The 16,751-nt window shown below is 44.8% G+C and overlaps 2 protein-coding genes across 2 annotated transcripts; one reads left to right on the plus strand and one right to left on the minus strand.

Moving 5' to 3' along the window:
- Window positions 1–844: 844 nt before the first annotated feature.
- cox6b2 (cytochrome c oxidase subunit 6B2) lies at window positions 845–3,494 on the minus strand. The gene is made up of 4 exons (XM_083678161.1): window positions 3,403–3,494; window positions 2,392–2,528; window positions 1,964–2,064; window positions 845–1,093 (listed from the first exon to the last, which is right to left on the minus strand). Exons 2-4 carry the CDS (start codon window positions 2,495–2,497, stop codon window positions 1,040–1,042), a joined length of 261 nt encoding a protein of 86 aa, XP_083534287.1. The 5' UTR covers window positions 2,498–2,528; window positions 3,403–3,494; the 3' UTR covers window positions 845–1,039.
- Window positions 3,495–6,117: 2,623 nt separating this feature from the next.
- Window positions 6,118–14,931, plus strand: rasip1 (Ras interacting protein 1). The gene is made up of 16 exons (XM_083679721.1): window positions 6,118–6,446; window positions 7,378–7,499; window positions 8,117–8,562; window positions 8,764–9,024; window positions 9,232–9,461; window positions 9,644–9,808; window positions 10,405–10,609; window positions 10,818–11,116; window positions 11,275–11,436; window positions 11,792–11,832; window positions 12,130–12,284; window positions 12,396–12,508; window positions 12,679–12,967; window positions 13,276–13,439; window positions 13,525–13,666; window positions 13,872–14,931. Exons 2-16 carry the CDS (start codon window positions 7,378–7,380, stop codon window positions 14,048–14,050), a joined length of 2,973 nt encoding a protein of 990 aa, XP_083535847.1. The 5' UTR covers window positions 6,118–6,446; the 3' UTR covers window positions 14,051–14,931.
- Window positions 14,932–16,751: the final 1,820 nt, after the last annotated feature.

Below are 16,751 nucleotides of genomic sequence, written 5' to 3' on the forward strand. Positions count from 1 at the left end.
GTACGAGACTAGTACGAGACCAAAGTCTGTGCTGTGAACTGGGTCATACTATAAAATTGATTCTCCAGGTCAGAAATATAGCAGTAGAGTTATGATTTTTTGTGTTAATCAAAGGACTACCATGGACAAATAAATGTAGCTATTCAACACCCTTCCAGTGAATTTCTAGCACTACACTCACCAAACACTTTATTAGGAACACCTGTACACCTTCTCATGGTGGAGGTGGTGTAATGGTGTGGGGAATGTTTTCTTGGCACACTTTGGGCCTGTTAATGCCAATCAATCATCGCTTGTATGCCACAGCCTATTTGAGTATTGTTGCTAACCATGTGCATCGATTCATGGCCACAATTTACCTATCTTCTAATGGCTACTTCAAAGCAAAAGTCGTCTCAAACTGGTTTCATGAACATGACAATGAATTCAGTGTTCTTCAGTGGCCTTCCCAGTCACCGGATCTGAATCCAATAGAACACCTTTGCGATGTGGTAGAACGGGAGACTCACAGCTTGAAAGTGCACCTGAAAAATCTGCAGGAATTGCATGACGCAATCATGTCATCATGGACCAGAATCTCAAAGGAATGTTTCCAAAATCTTGTGGAATCAATGCCACAAAGAATTGAGGCTGTTTTGAGAGCAAAGGGAGGCCCTACCCAGTATTAGTATAGTGCTCCTAATAAAGTGCTCAGTGAGTGTATATCGAAGTAGTTTTGTAATGGAAAATCATGGATTGTATTCTAGACAGACACACATGCTTCCATCCTGTCACACACACATACATACATACATACACACACACACACACACACACACACACAATAAGAAACCCCAGTGACAGGTTAAACAGTTGTGCGTGTTTTTATTAAGTCTTTGTATGTAACATTATAAACATTAATAACATTGTTGTTCAACATTAATAATGGTGTGGTACATTCTTAACAAATGTTCATGGGCACACGCTACAGGGGTCTTGGTGCAGCTAACAGAATATTCTGAGCTGGATGGTCAAGGTGAGGGGTCAAACATCAGCCATTTTAGATCCTCCCGGCGAAGCTTCCACCCTCAATCTGCTCGTCCCATTTGGAAACCTGGAGGAAGAAATTATGTAAAACTGCCAATTTGCTAATAACAGAAATTACAGTTACTATCATTCTGTTCCTTTCAAAGTACACAGGTATAAACTCTTATTTGTGTCACAGAGCCACTCCATGGAGGATTGTTCCCAGTCTGACATCAACCCCTAGCTACTTATTATAGATCTGAAAGAATAATAAAAGGTGTAGGTAACATGGTTATAGTTGTCACCTTCAACTTTTCACCCAGTTGATCCTTACAGATTTTTGAAATATGTCTTAGAGTAGGGGCTAGGGATTGATTTGACATTGGCTGATGGATAGTCTGGATTCACGACAAGCAAGCAAGCATAGACAGAAACAAACAGAACAGAGGTGGGTGGTCCATACTGTATACAGAACACAAGGTGAGAACAACTTGGACACAAAAGCACAGGTACAGAACTGCACCACCAGACCGGCATGTCAGAACAGGCATGATACCTTGTGAATAGTTGAGAAGCAGCCAACGCTGTAGCTGCCTGCTCTGATATCAAGAGTGATTTATATTACACCTCGAGTACTTCTCATTCCTGGCGCTACATATAACCGCGCAAGGACAGTTAAGAGGCAGTATGTGTATGCCCACTCCTCTGGGTCCTGTTCAAATACTTTGAAGAAGCAGCCTTCTTCTCACCCTTCCTTGAAGTAGTCACTGATCTGAACATGACTGGATCGGTGGTGTATGCTACATATTGACATGTAGGTGAAGAGTTGGTTATTTGAGAACTTGTTATTGGTTATTTGAAAACAGATGTGAACTGGCTCCCAGAACTGATGGCTAAGCTTTAGCTCCGTGGGCTAAAAGGCTAAAGACCACCGAGGTGGGTTCCATCATGTACGTACCCAGCTCATGGGGCAGAGACTCTTGTAGACTCTCTGGTACCAGTCGCAGGGGGCAACATCCTGACCCTTTTCTGACAGAGCCTTGTTGCACCTGTGGAAGTCTGAGAGAGGAAAGAGTTATTGTTAGAGAGCGAGTAAAGGGTTAGTGTGTGTGTGTGTGTGTGTGTGTGTGTGTGTGAGAGAGAGAGAGAGAGAGAGAGAGAGAGAGAGAGAGAGAGAGAGAGAGAGAGAGAACTTTACCTGCTTATTTTAAATTATTATTAAGAGGTGTTTATCTTTGTTGGGACTGAGGGCAATTGACTGCTAAGGACCTCTTATCAATCCACTAAGTGGGACATGCATAAACATTTAAGAGCAAATTAAATACAAATATTTACACATTGACTAAATCTATTTAATACAATACATTGACTCCACCGTTCACACACCCAAGTAGTTCTGAAAGCAATTGCGGGTCTGGTTGGTGTTGGGGAAGCGGGCATCAAAGGGAGCTGTCCTGTAGTTCTTGATCTTCTCCTCGATAACCTCAGACATCTTGGCAGCTTGTAGTCTCAGATGATCAACACTAACAAAATGACAGGAATACTGGTGTCATGATAGCTGCCATTCAACAGAGAAGTATGACAATGCATTTAGATAGATAGATAGATACTTTATTCATCCCAGAGGTAAAATTAAGGCATTACAGCAGCTCACATCACAAACAGCAAAATAAAGTAACAATAGAATAAAAATAAAAATAGACATCTGAAACAGAAAAGATCTCCTATAGCGCTCCTTAGTGCAAAGTGGTTGTAATAAACTGTTGCTAAAGGAGCTTCTCTGCTCTGCCGCAGTGTCATGTAGAGGATGGGAGGGATTGTCCATGATGGCCAGGAGTTTGGTCCTCATCCTCCTATTGACCACCTTCTCCACAGTGTCCAAGGTGACACCAAGGACTGAACCAGCTTTCCTAATAAGCTTGTAAGCAGCAACAAGGAGAGATGGTCTGCTGTATTTACTACTGTCTACTTACTAGCTACTGTCATTTTGGTTTGACTTACCTAGCTAGCTAGCTTAACTTGCCTAGTACTACTATAAATTATGTTTCTGAAAGGTAACATTACCTATATATCAAAGATGGCAAAGAAAGTTGACGTAGAGGCGAGATGTATTATGGGCTACTTTACACAAATGTTAAGTAGATAAACTAGCCAATCACAGTGTGCATGGCATAGCACAGCTACACTTGTTTGCTTGCTAACTAACAGCTAACGTTAGCTAGATGACTTATCTAGCTAACTGCTAGCTAGCGGCTTCAAAACAGTGAAATGACACATTATTCCCGCGTTATCTCTAATAGATTCAGTTACATGTACGATTAATAGGCTAAAGACACTTTGACCTTTCATACAGACTGATTCTTTAATGAGACTTTTGGCCAGTTGTCCTCGACCTACCTTGGACTGTTTCTTGTGTCCTCTCTGGTATGACGTGTTTCCGACAGACTTGGTCCTTCCTAGCTGAAAAAGGCGACACGCACAGTATGATGGGATGTTGGAGGATGCGGATAAGGACTGGAGGAGTCCTCAAGTGGTCAATGGACGGAAGCGACTCGTGCCTGCAAACCATGAATCCTAATACTAATCTAATATTTAAAATGTAATGACCAAAAATAAGAACACTTGTGTCTTTAAATAAAATAAACAGGATAATTTTACACAGAGATTAAAAATTGCAGTGAACATTTCCATGAATGTAATAAATAATCTGATCTAACTATTGTTGTTGTTGCTCTCCACCAGCAATCACAGTGTGCCCTCCTCGCCTTAAACAACAGGATGGGCAATGCTGTGTCTGATCTATTTTTACAGCCCCCCAACCCCCCTCTCTCTCTCAAAATGGAATCTTAGCACATCTCTGTTCTCCAACAGAGAAAGTTAACAAGTTTTCCAAAATACAATGGGCTCAATGTATTTATGTATTAATACTTCAACAGTACAAGCAGTCCCACATGTTCATTATGTTTGCCCAGGACAAGACACCAACCAGTTACTAAGTGTGAGTATGCAAGCCTAAACCCAATCCTGATATATAGGCTGAAACTAGACCTATGTCTACATTCTCAATTCCAATTTAGAGCCGTCAAAGAGTCACATGTGAGAGGATAAACCAAAACAGCTAACAATGTGAAATACATAATTTAGCTTGACAAGGTATTCCACAAAAACCAAACAGTGGGGACTGCCTGGAACGGGGAATAGTTGTCATCCGCATGCCAAAAGCAAACAAAAAAACGAAATTCCATGACGCAAAGGAGTGTTCACAGTCTCCTGCCACCTGTCCCTGTCTGTGAGTTCCTCTCCAAGTCCTAAGTTATGAGTCCAACTCAGTGTTCTGTACAACTCAGTGGAAGTGCAGTGTGTGACCTGGCACAACTGGTGTCATTTTGAAAGGTTTCGTATGTCTTGTTGTAGGGCCTAATGAGATGGCAGTTACAATGCGAAGCATGCAAGGAAATGTGGCTATATTTTGTTAATAGCAAAGCATATCTTAATATTAATAATCTGACTCCAAGTAATTTAATTGACACTATGTGAAAAGAATTGTTGAGTTTGTGCTGATTAGTGCAAGAATGGTCAAATAGAATGAATCAAATGAGGCTTTAATAATATTGTATACTTATACAATTATTACAAGGCAAATACTTAGTAGAAAAACATTACATTCTACCTTCATGGTAAATGATAGATAGAGAGAGAGGTAGAGAGGGAGAAAGAGAGATGACCACATGGTCACTCTCACAGTATTCAGAGGAGAGGTAGGTAGGTTCAGAGGAGTCCACACACCAGGACAAAGAAAGCGAATCTGTCTCTAAACATTCTCTTACTTCCAACTACAGTACTACAGTAAATTAAGAGCTTTCTGCAAGGGAACCAATCAGACCTCCATCCAAGTCATATGACACCTCAGCTTCAACACATTGTAAACATCACTGAGATCATTTGTCCCATCGGGGAAGGGTCATTTGAAGATAGGGGCAGAATTGATTTCTTCCCCCCTTCATTGTTCAATTCAATACAATAACATCTGGGCAATATTCAGTTGTACTACACTAATAATGTGTCACCATATTGGAAGGATGCTAGGATGCTACATTGCTACTGGGTCAGATATTAGACAGATGCCTTTGTTGTACTTCAGTGTATCTAACTTTCTCTCTTTCTCTTGCTCCCTCTGTCCCTCCTTCCTGTCACCATCTTCCTGTTGTAGATAAGGTCAAAGGTCACAGGTGTCCCTTTCCCTCTAACTTCCTGTCTCGCTGTTTCCTCCTTCCTCTTTTCAGCAAAACCGTGAGGCCCTTTTCTAGAAATGACTGTATGTTCATGATGCAATGCAATGCAATAACATTCAATAACATCAATACAAATGTATCAACATATATTGACTAGTGTGTTGAGAGAATGTCAGGTACATCTAAGTAAACAGTATGAGTTATGACATGATACATTGTGTGGATGTCTTTTACTATACAGCTAAGTAAGCAATCAGAACAACTAGTAGTAGATAATTCCAAGGTCCACAAGTCACATGTCCTTCTTTAACAATATGGGACATAAACCTCTTTCCTTTCAGTGGATTTATTAGAGTAATGAACTGGCTGGATCGGTCACTGGGGCTCAACCCCACCCCATCCCCATTATATCCCCTCCCTCACTCCCCCACCACCCCATCTCCTCCTTCCATCACCCCATCTTCTCAGAGCACCCAAATGTTCTTGGTAACAGTCACACTCAATCAGGGACAGGGTGGAGAGGTAGGGGTACCCTGGATTAACCCCTCCCCCTCCCTTCTCTTCATTCCCCTTCTTATCTCTTTATAGTGTTTAATTACAGTATAGCGGCTAAACAATATGTCCTGTAGGGCCAGAAGGACCAGCTTGTGTGTGCATCACACAATAATCTCCCCATTTCCCCGGCACTTATGTTGTCTCCCCCCCCCCACACACACACACACACTTCTCTCTCTCTCTCTGTCCCTCTCTCTCTCTCCCTCTCTCTCTGTCGCTCAGGATATAGGTGTTGTCCAGTGTAAAGGAAGGAAATTCTGTCACTTAGAACAATGGGCCTGTTTCTCTATCTATAGACCCAGAGAAGCAGAGAAAGGCAGAGAAAGGAGCAGACCTTGTCACAGATACCGAGAGTACAGAGAGAAAAGTGGCTAAAAAGATGTTTTTAAATAAAAAAAGGATAAGATATTGATGTAGAGAAAAAGTTAAGAGACAGACAGAGAGAGAGAGAGAGAGAGAGAGAGAAAGAGAGAGAGAGAGAGACGTGTGACAAATAGAGAGACCTTTTCAAAATGGAGTTTTTGTCTTGGGGAAAAGGGAACATTCGTTATTAAGCTGCTTTTCAATATATTCGTATTTGAGTTAGACTAGGAAAACACCCCACTCGCAAAGGACTAACACACATATACAAAGAAGGAACTACAGTCATCCTGGGTAAGTGTTTTAAAATAATTGGTGAGGGTGTATTGTAGTGTATTGTTTTGTTACTTTTCCATTTAAGTTAGACATTTTGAGCAGTCATCCAACTACATTAGTGAAATAAGCTGTTAGATAGTCATAATATGTGTTGATTTCCACCTTAAATCTGTGAAACAACACCTATATGTTTTCTATGTTGGCTTTATTCCCATATAGAATCAAAATAACAATAATTAAAAGGTAAATGAACATATATTTGACCAGTTCTCCCTACCACACTGAGGAGCAGCAGTTTGAGGAACAAAACGTTATACTTTATTCATAGTCCTCTCCCTAATCCTAACCTTACCCATTAGGGGGGGAGACCAAACACATAAGTGAAGTTAGATCAGTGTCTAGGAGCAACTTCACCCTACTCCTTGCACTCATTCAGGGGCGGACAACAAGTGACCTTTAGAGTGGGCATTTCCCTTTCAACACGACAGCTGGATCTGAGTCCTGCAAAAGACCCTTCCTGTTTGGAGAATGAGGAATGACGCACGCTATATTTAGAGTAGCTCTGCGATAAAGATGACATATACAGTAACATAATTGGAGATGATTTGAGAGACCAAACATCTGCTGTCCTTCAACAATGGGGTTGGGGGGAGAGGGGGCCAGGAAGGCTATTATTCGATGATGATGATGATGATGATGATGATGATGATGATGATATCATACTGTTATTTCACAAACCTTCTTGAATGGTTCTATCTCTGTAATGGTGACATGAGTTTTTGACCTGACACTAGTATGAGTTGAACCATGAAATAGCCCGCCTCTGGTCACTTTAATCCTAGAAATACATATGTGCTCTTTCAATCCTTACTCTTCATCTCCTGATCTCTCTGCCTCCCCCTCTGTCCCTCCACCTGTCTCTCTCTTTCTTTCTCGCTCTCGTTCTCAGATGGAGGGGTCTGGCAGTCCTCGTTTCAGGAAGCTCCATTTCCCCGTGGGCCTGTGGATCAACTCACCCAGGAAACACTTTGCCAAGCTGGGGGGTCGCTGGCCCAGCGCTGTCTCTGTCAAGTCAGTCTGGGTCTCTCTCCTCATGTCTATATTGTGTCCCCTCTCTCTTACCTGCACCTCACACAGTTCTCCATCCACTCTGTCCCTCCAGTCGGGGTGGGGGACTTCCCACTATCCCCACTTATTTACATAGAGTTAGTAATAATTCTGTATTCTGTATTTACCTCTACTCCTTTCACACCGTCCTGCATTCCAGATATTTTTCACTCACACTGCAAGTGTGGAGTTCTCTACAGTTGCAAAATTGATGGACCAGTCAAATGTTATTGGCTAGCAGTGACTGTTTCCATTTTGTACCCCAGCCTGTCATCTCTATCCCTATCAGTCTGCCTGTCTCTCTTCTTTTTTTCTCACTCGCTTCTTATGGCTTATAATGTGACATTTTACAGCTGAGAATAAAGGGGTCCAGATAATAGTATGTATTATGAGGTATTGATTGTATGTTAATGTATCAGCAGTCTTACAGTGGCCATCGAACCCTGTGACCCTTCCCTCTGTGGTGTTCAGTGCTGGTTGCCTGTTCAACTCAATCAGTCATAACTCACAGCTGACCTGTCCCTTCCGTCCCCTTTCCTCTTCCCCCTCTCTCCCTCCCTCTCTCTCTTCTCCCTCTCAAGGTCCACTACCAGCTCTGACGCAGCCTCCCTCCATGAGGCCCCCTCTGCCCCTTCCTCTTCCCTCTCCATCTCCACCCCCTCCCTCGCTCCCCCCTCCCCAGCCCCGTCTCCGGCATTCCTCCGGCCCCGTCCTGCCGGTCCCCAGTCCCGCACAAAGCGCCTTTCTCATCTCTTCCTGAGGGGGCGCTCTAACAGTGACCGGGACCAGGCTATAGGGGAGAAGGAGAGAGAGCTGTGGGCCCACTCTGCTGCCCCCTCGTCCCACCACTACCTGCCCCCGGCCTCGTCCTCCGCCCCCGGCCTGGTAAAGATCTACGGGGATGCCCTCTCCAGCGGGGCCAACTACCGCTCCCTGCTGGCCACTGCTCACTCTACAGCCAGACAACTCATCGCTCAGGTCATCACCCGCTACACTGAGAGAGAGAGGGAGGAGACAGATGACATAGGTAAAGGAAAGAGAGAGAGAGACTCCTTCCCTATGATCCCTACAGTCATTAATACATACAGTCAGTCACCATTCATGCCTTAACCATACTGATATTGCATGCACCCTTTGAGACTCAGCTTTGAACACTGAGTAACAATGACCTGTTCATACAATCCATTTTTTTGGTTGTTTTTCTTTTGTTGTGGAAAAATAATCCCAGCTCTCCAGAAACACAGCCCCGAGGACTTCCTGTTGTGTGATGTCATTGGAAAGCCCATTAAGCAGCCGGACGGAGCCCTCCAATGGGAGACAGAGTGTCGGAGGGGCGTGGCAGCGTGGGAATGCCCCTTGCTATTGGTGGACATGTGGCGGCCCAAGGACGGTTTTGAGCGCCGCTTTGAGATCCAGAGACGGGAGGACTATGAGAGGGAGGAGAGGGAGAAGGAACAGGAGCGAGAGAGGGACGGAGAGAACTGTATAGGTAACAGACACAAAACACCAAGATAGATCTCATAGCTGTCATACTTGGCATCTGAAAATGTGGCCCTGGAGACATAACATTTTATCCAGATGATAAATGAACCACTTTACAATGATTAAACCAAGGACCCTTAGAGGACCCTTAACAATGTGGTTCAGTGTTATTTGCAGGCCGAACTGTCTTATGGTCATGTGGTTGTGGTAACAGGTGTGCGTTGGAGGCGAAGCCGAATAGCGTCTGGGGGAGGACCAGAGGAGAGCGAGCGAGGTCATCGAGGACGGAACACAGAGCTCAGGAGGAGCATCAGCGACATGAACCTCAGTCTGAGGCGTCGTCAGGGCAACCACGTCGGCAATGACCCCCGCCGTCTTGGCAACAACAATGGCGGTCTCCAGGATAGGAAGAACATTGTGAGCATGATGATTGAGCCAGGAGAGGTGAGAAATAGAGAATGAAGGAGGGATAAGAAAGAGGAAAAGATAGGTAAAAGAAAGTGAGACAATGAATGAAAATCTGAGGGATCACAAGAAATTAAAAGAGATATTAGCAAAGGAGGAAAAGGAAAGGTTAATTTCAGGCATGTAAGGTTTGACCATCAAGCCTCCACCATCTCTTGTAGATTATGGGGTCAAAGGTCGGAGGTGAAGTGGACCGGAGAACCAAGACAATGGAGGCGGAGAAAGACTACTCCAGCTGTGACCTGGAAGTGATGTCACAAAGCTTGATCCTTCCACCTACGGATCGGCCCTACTTCCTGTTGCTGCAGGGCTACGACCAGAGCAAGGCTAGACCTGCGCCGCCAGATGATATCACACACACACACACACGCGCACACACGCGCGCACACACACACACACACACACACACACACACACACACACACACACACACACACAAAGACACACAAAGACACACAAAGATATGCATGTACACACACACAGAAACATACACAGTCATGCACAGGGACACACACTGACGCACACACACCACACACCCTGAACATGACATCATACCTGCATGTCTCTAATCGCCACATACCATCACTGTTTCCAACCCTCTCGCAGCCTCTCCCATTCAACCCCGAGCACAAAACAGCCTCACAGCAGCACAATACCTTCAGAGACAGCACAAAACCCCTCTGTATACATCACTTCATCTGGCACAATGACCTCACACAGGTCCTCATTGTAGCAAACTGTGACACACTTCATACCTTATCTTCTGCCTTCTGTGCAACTTAAGATCTCTGAGATGGTAGATTATTATAACCATGGCACTCAGATGATAACAGACTCCCCTCTCTCTTCCTTTATTCCTCTCTCTTGCCCCCCGCCACCCCCCCCCCCCCCCAATGTGTGTGTATGTGTGTGTTTTGTTCAGGACTTTGTTTTGTACATCATGGCGGGTCACACACACGTGTTTGGGAGGAAGCCAACAATGAGGGAGAGAGAGAAGGATAGGGAGAGGGAAAGGAAAGGGAAAAGGCCGTTGAAGGTGGATACGTTCCTCTCTGCTCCTGACATGCTGGCGAGACACCTGTTGATCAGGAGAGACTCAGCTGTACCTGATACACCCTCTGGACAAGGTACAAGTCAAGCCAATCTCCATTGGCCCATAGGGAAATCTGGTTTGCAGACGGTCATGCAACTAAACATACAGTATTTTACATAAGACACAATAATGAATACAGTCATATACTCACTGTGTCTACCTTGGCACCTGACTATACAGTATCACTCTCTACGAAAATATTTTTTCAACACATAGCTTATCGTTTTACCCCCTTTTACCAGCTCTGGCACGTCCCTTCAGGGGAGGGGCGGTCACCCACAACGGTGCCGCCTTATACAGGGAGGCAGTGCTAAAGCCTGGAGATATTATTGGCCTGGGGGGCCACTTCCTCTTCCTGTACCGTGACCCTCGAGTGACTCCGACGCCACCACTGGCATTGGCTCTACCCTGGCAGGCCGACGCCCCCTCCACCTGCTGCCCCTCGGGACTGGTGGACAGGCAGGAAGCACTGAGGCAGTACCTGGGGTCCACTGATGCCCTGCTGAAGTTCCAGCCTCGTCATGCTGACGCCCTGCTACAGGTGAGAGAAGAAGTACCAGAGAGTTCTACTTGAGACATGTGTACAGATCTCAACTTAGGATCTGACCCCTGGTTAATACCAGAGTAATACGAGCCGAAACAGAAATGTTAAATAAACCATCACCACCCGTGGTTTGCTTCTCCTTCTATCTCCCTCAGGAGATCATCTCCAAGAACTCTTCTCCAGATTCAGGAGGCGGGCCTTTAGCCCCAGCCTATCTACTGTCTGTCATGATTGACCACGCCTCCAAGCACCTCGACCCTGCACTCACACCCCAACTGCTTCTTAAGGCAGCCAATCAGATCAAAGGGATCGTTTGGGTAAGTGAATGACATAAATGGAATACCAGTAGAGTGTCTGATTAATGTTACCATGGCAAACACTTTTTTTGAGCCCTTGTTGACCTTGGTGTGAATATCAGAGGGGCAGTTGCTGTGGGAAGCATGGAGAGCCACTGACAGGTTCACACCAGATACAATAAGTGTGTAAAGGGTTACAGACATGCAGATGCCTCTCACTGCAGCCCTGTACGTTGGGATGAGCTGATGTCACTTCCTTTCTGCTGGAAAATGTGTTGTAATTGTCCTGGTGGCTTGGCTCTGTTACCCCTCCTCCACCCCTTCACTAAGTCCAGACATCTCTCCCCTCTTCTCTCTCCAACTCTTTTTTTTATAGGATAACATCAAGGAATTTGGGGATAAGCATCCCACACAAAAGTAAGAAGATTGCTGCTCAACGTCACATTTCCTCTGTTTGGAAATAATTTCCCCTTATGCTGAATGAATCACTGTGCTGTTTGTGGTTATGCAGCTATGTCTTTTAACACTTAAGTAGTATGTTCAAAACCTCCAGATACTGTACAGTTAAATGTATGGATAAAGGTAAGGCAAGGTAAAGCCTTAGACTAGAACAATATGGATTCTTATTAATCTTTTATGGGAACAATTACATTCAACTCTAATCCACCAAAATGAACAGACTGAATAATGTTGTTTACCATCTGGTCTTTCCAGTTCCAGTGATCAGGAAGCTGAACTAAGCGCGCCCAGTGCACAGAAACTATCATCTGACCTTCGACCTCTGATGTTCTGGATGTCAAATGCCACAGAGCTCCTCAACTTCTTCCAGGTCAAAGTTGAGACCATGGAGAGGGAGTGGGAGTTTGAGGGTGAGTTAGGAGACATGTTGTGGATCTGCAATGACAATAACAGTGAAGGTTATACCTACCTTTTTTAATGAATGCATATGTATTGATATTGGTATGTATTGTTACCCAAAGCCCCTGGCGACCCAGTTTTGTCCGCTGACCTAGACACCTGTTCCGAGGCCTTGGCACTGCTTGATGACGTCATAATGCACACTTTTCAGCAGTGTGTGTATCACCTGACCAAGGTTAGCACTCTATCTATCCCACTCACCCATCCACCAATCCAGCCACCCATCTATCTAGCTGTCTATGAATGAATAGTAAAATGCCCTAATATGGGATTTCCTCTCTCTCACTCACTCTCTCTCTCTCTCTCTCTCTCTCTCTCTCTCTCTCTCTCTCTCTGTCCTCTCAGACCCTGTACTCTCTTCTCCCGGCCCTCCTAGACAACAACCCTTTCTCCAGCGCGGAGAAGGAGAAGGAGAGAGACACGGTGGCGGAAGGGGGTGAGAGTGGAGAGGGGGACAGAGAAGGGGATGACGTGTCGTCCTTACCCCCTACAGTGGCTGGGCTGGTGGAGGTGTACCGTTGCTCCCTGCTCATGTCCCGTGAGGCCTGCCTCTCCCCCCCGCTCACCTCCCAAACCTTCGGCTACCTCTTCTTCTTCACCAACACCTCCCTACTCAACACACTGCTGGAGAGAGGTGAGGGGCCACGTCCCAACATTTGTGTCCCCAACCTCACGATGGGCAAAGCATTTGAAAGTTGCTTTAGGAAAGTAGGCTTGGGTGTTTTTCTGATGTGTTTTGATTTTAGATGTTGCACCAGGTCACAGACTGCTGTATCATACCTTTACATCCTACATTACTGGGATGACCAAGGTTAAATATTAGTGGGGTTGTAACTTTCCTGTAAAGTTCTAGCTTAAAAGGTTTTAGCTTTGAATAGATCCTCCAACTTCTGCTCAGGAATCATTAGAGACACCTCTAGTCTCTCTCTCTCTCTCTCTCAGATGGGTTGTTCTCCTGGTCCCGAGCAGTCCAGATCCGCACCAACCTGGATCTGGTTCTGGACTGGCTCCAGGGGGCAGGATTAGGAGACATTGCTTCTGAATTCCTGAAGAAGCTGTCAGTCACAGTCAACTTCCTGTGTGTCCCAAAGACCCGACTCATCCAGGTAATACAGCTCCAGGGAGGATTGGTAATAATCTATTTCTATTTCGATGTTGATTGATTAGCCATTTCTGTGTCTCCCCTGACAGTCATCCTGGACCAGCCTACAAGAGGACCACGCATTGCTAAGCCCTGCCCAGCTGCACCATCTGCTGACCCATTACAAGCTGGGGCCAGCCAGAGCTCCACCTGCCTCCTGGGCTCCTCCCCCTGGCACAGAGCTGAGTGGAGGTGAGAGACAGGGAAAAGCATTTCATATTCAGATGAGGGTGGAACCTGCTGAAATGTATTTTCTTCAATTAACAACTGTTTACCATTGGTTTACCATTACATGTAACCATGATTAGATTGCTGCTAGTGGTCTACATCAGTCAACCTATGTATGAATGAGACTCTCAGGCCGCTAACTTTTATTTATGCTCTTCTCTCCATTCAGACATCTTTGAGAGCTTCCTGGACCATCCTCCTCTCATCCTGCCAAACGAGACTCCTCGGCTGGACCTCTCCCAGCCAATCCCCAGCCCAGAGTTCCAAAAGGAAGTGACACGCCTTCGCAGTTTCCTGTGGGGACTTGACCAGGACGAGCTTCCAGCAAATCAGAGGACGAGACTGTGAACACTGCAGATTGGGTCTCTGGCTAGAGGAGACCTGCAGACACACATCTGAGATCAGCTCACTCTCCCCTGATCCTAACCTTAAACATTATGGGGAAAATGCTTAACTGGCCATAGATCAGTCTTTAAGTGGCAACTGCATCCAACTACGAGAAGGAGGGGCTCAATGTGGTGGTTACATTTAACTTGAACCCACTGTCATAAAACCTACATATTACAGAATCATAAAAATGACATAACATATGTTATGACAACTAATGTCAGCTTAATGGCTCACACTGTAATGACCCAAACCATCGTCCAAGTGCAGTTAGCTTGGAGTTTTGGTCAAGACGTTGTAAAGTTGGTTGTCATCAGATGATATCAGCGGTTTCTTCTTTTCAGAACATGTGTTTATCATTAGTATGGCAGTACAAGCCCTCTGACCACTTCAAATAAAGTTGACTATGTTTCAGAGAATAGCTTCTGAAGTTGCCAAAGTCTAGTCAGCCCTACCCCTTTCCTATTATTCATCAACTGATATCAAACAGAGTATTGTAATGTTCTGTCTTGTGCAACTCATTGCCTGGATGCAATGGTTCCCTGACATACAGGAAACTCCCAACTTGAGCATAAAATGATTGTGGCTTTGACAATGTAGGCTATCATATCCCATAGGCCTTTCCATATGCCTGTAGTCATATTTTATACTGGGCTCACAGATATTCCCATATAAGGAGCACAGTTAATGTGTTTGTCACTAAATATTAGAATCGTTTAATGTTAACACTAATACTGAGTTTGGAAACTACGCTTTAAATTTGTTGTTTTATATGAATGTGTATTTTATTTCAAACTGCCATGTACTTAATTTCCACATATTATAAATAAAATATTGATATTTACCGCCTATAAGACTTTACTATCAGGTATTGTGGTATTATCTTGTGTTTCAAAGTAATCGCCCCAGTAGGACGGGGTCTTGGTCAGATGAGAATGATCCATGCCCTGCTTATTTTCTATTGCGACCTAGGTCAGATTCCAGATTGAAAGTTCCACAAGGTGGCGACGCAGGACTCATTCCACCGATGTTGAATGATGAGTCAACAGACATTAAATTATGGGAAAATTAGGTTATCCTTTCATTATTCATTCTATGATTAGACTATTCCGAGATTAACCTCTAATAACAGTGATACATTGCAAATGTCCATACTCCATGACTTACAGGTTGACCACACTCGAGGACTTCTACGAGGTGTCTCAAAGGTCAGACTGGATGACTTCAATGCGGTGGGGATCTTTTCATTTCCTTTCTATGCCGCATGCAGTGGTACTTGACAACAGGCTGAGTACGGTCTAATCAGTTTGTGCCTAGTTTTGTTAATGCGCAATATCCGATGATTGGTCTTGTAAAATGTCCGGTAGCTTGTGAAATTACTGCGCGGTTTTCATGGACAGGCAGCAGACGGGTGATGTCAATGGGGCTGGAGTGAGTAACATCTGTTTGTGTGACTGCTTGCGAACGTGTCATAGCTCCGAGTTACTGTAACCAGCCATTCAAGTCGCCTGCCAAGTATTGAAGCAAACAGTCGCACTTTCTCCTGCAATTGCAATGACAAAGCTTGTGGAGAAAGTGAACCAACTACTGTATTCCCTAGGGTGCTTCACTTTTCTCATCCCAGTTTTGGAGCACCGACAAATTCCCACGAGCTCTGACGTCACGTTCATCTCCAATCTCAAGTTATTGTGTTTTTCGTTTGTTTTTTCCTCTAATGCCTCTGGCTGGTGGCCAAATCTCGTCCTTTTCCGGTCAGCTTCAGCTGAACTCTTTTACGGTAAAAAGCACGAAAACAGAGACCCTTACATCATCGCTGTCGTCTCTTGCTCTGACTTTGGTACTGTCTCAGCAGTCCCCACTCCCGCTTACTCTGCTGTTATCAAAAAACATGCACGCGATGTTATTGAGACAGGGTCGGTTATAGATTCTGAATCATCAGAAAGAGCCCCCTGTGGTTGAATTGATCAGTTAAGTGCCTGTGTCTCTCTAATTTCAAATTCAATGCGGTGAATGAGTGAGAGTTAGTGAGAATGTGTGTGTGTGCTAATTTAAATTTTCCAGTAATTCAACACAGATGCTTAGTCTTGATGATTGAACACAGATGGACTGGAGCATAGTAACCACACTATGCTGATTGTGTAATATTGTGTCTAGTTTATATGTCCTATACAGTTAACCATTTTGACCCTTGTCTAGTAATGTGTGACATGTCTGAAACGTTTAACGTCAGTTAGTCTGCGTATGACACACACACTCACACATTCATGCACATGCACTGACGCAGATGCACACATTACACGCTTTCACTCTCAGGCTACATGTTTTCATATACAGTAGGCCTACATGGTTGCAAATAAACACACAGCATTCTCTCTCTTTCTCTCTTTACCGCACACACACACACACACACACACACACACACACACACACACACACACACACACCTCCCCAGGTGCAGAGTTCCACACCTGTTGGAGCGGCTCTCTGTAATTAGCTCAACACAATTATCATTGGTTGACGGAGGGAGGGAGGGAGGGAGGGGGGTGAAGACAATGGACCAGTTATTCTCTCCCTATCATCTCCTTCCTTCTCTCTCGCCTTTGCCGAGTAATGAAAGATTCTTCCCCTCTTCAAAGGGACGGAGTTTCCTACAAAACAGCTG

Source organism: Argentina silus, assembly GCF_951799395.1.
Source record: "Argentina silus genome assembly, chromosome: 10".
NCBI lineage: Eukaryota > Metazoa > Chordata > Actinopteri > Argentiniformes > Argentinidae > Argentina > Argentina silus.

Bases quoted from the DNA above. Each gene is read 5' to 3' on its own strand.
- rasip1 (XM_083679721.1), top strand. From the start codon at position 7,378: ATGGAGGGGTCTGGCAGTCCTCGTTTCAGGAAGCTCCATTTCCCCGTG. The intron at 8,563-8,763 runs GTAAAGGAAAGA...AAATAATCCCAG, and splicing joins GGAGGAGACAGATGACATAG to CTCTCCAGAAACACAGCCCC. The intron at 9,025-9,231 runs GTAACAGACACA...TTGTGGTAACAG, and splicing joins GGACGGAGAGAACTGTATAG to GTGTGCGTTGGAGGCGAAGC.
- cox6b2 (XM_083678161.1), bottom strand. From the start codon at position 2,497: ATGTCTGAGGTTATCGAGGAGAAGATCAAGAACTACAGGACAGCTCCC. The intron at 2,065-2,391 runs GTGTGTGAACGG...TTCCTCTCTCAG, and splicing joins TTGCTTTCAGAACTACTTGG to ACTTCCACAGGTGCAACAAG. The intron at 1,094-1,963 runs GTACGTACATGA...TTCTTCCTCCAG, and splicing joins GTCTCTGCCCCATGAGCTGG to GTTTCCAAATGGGACGAGCA.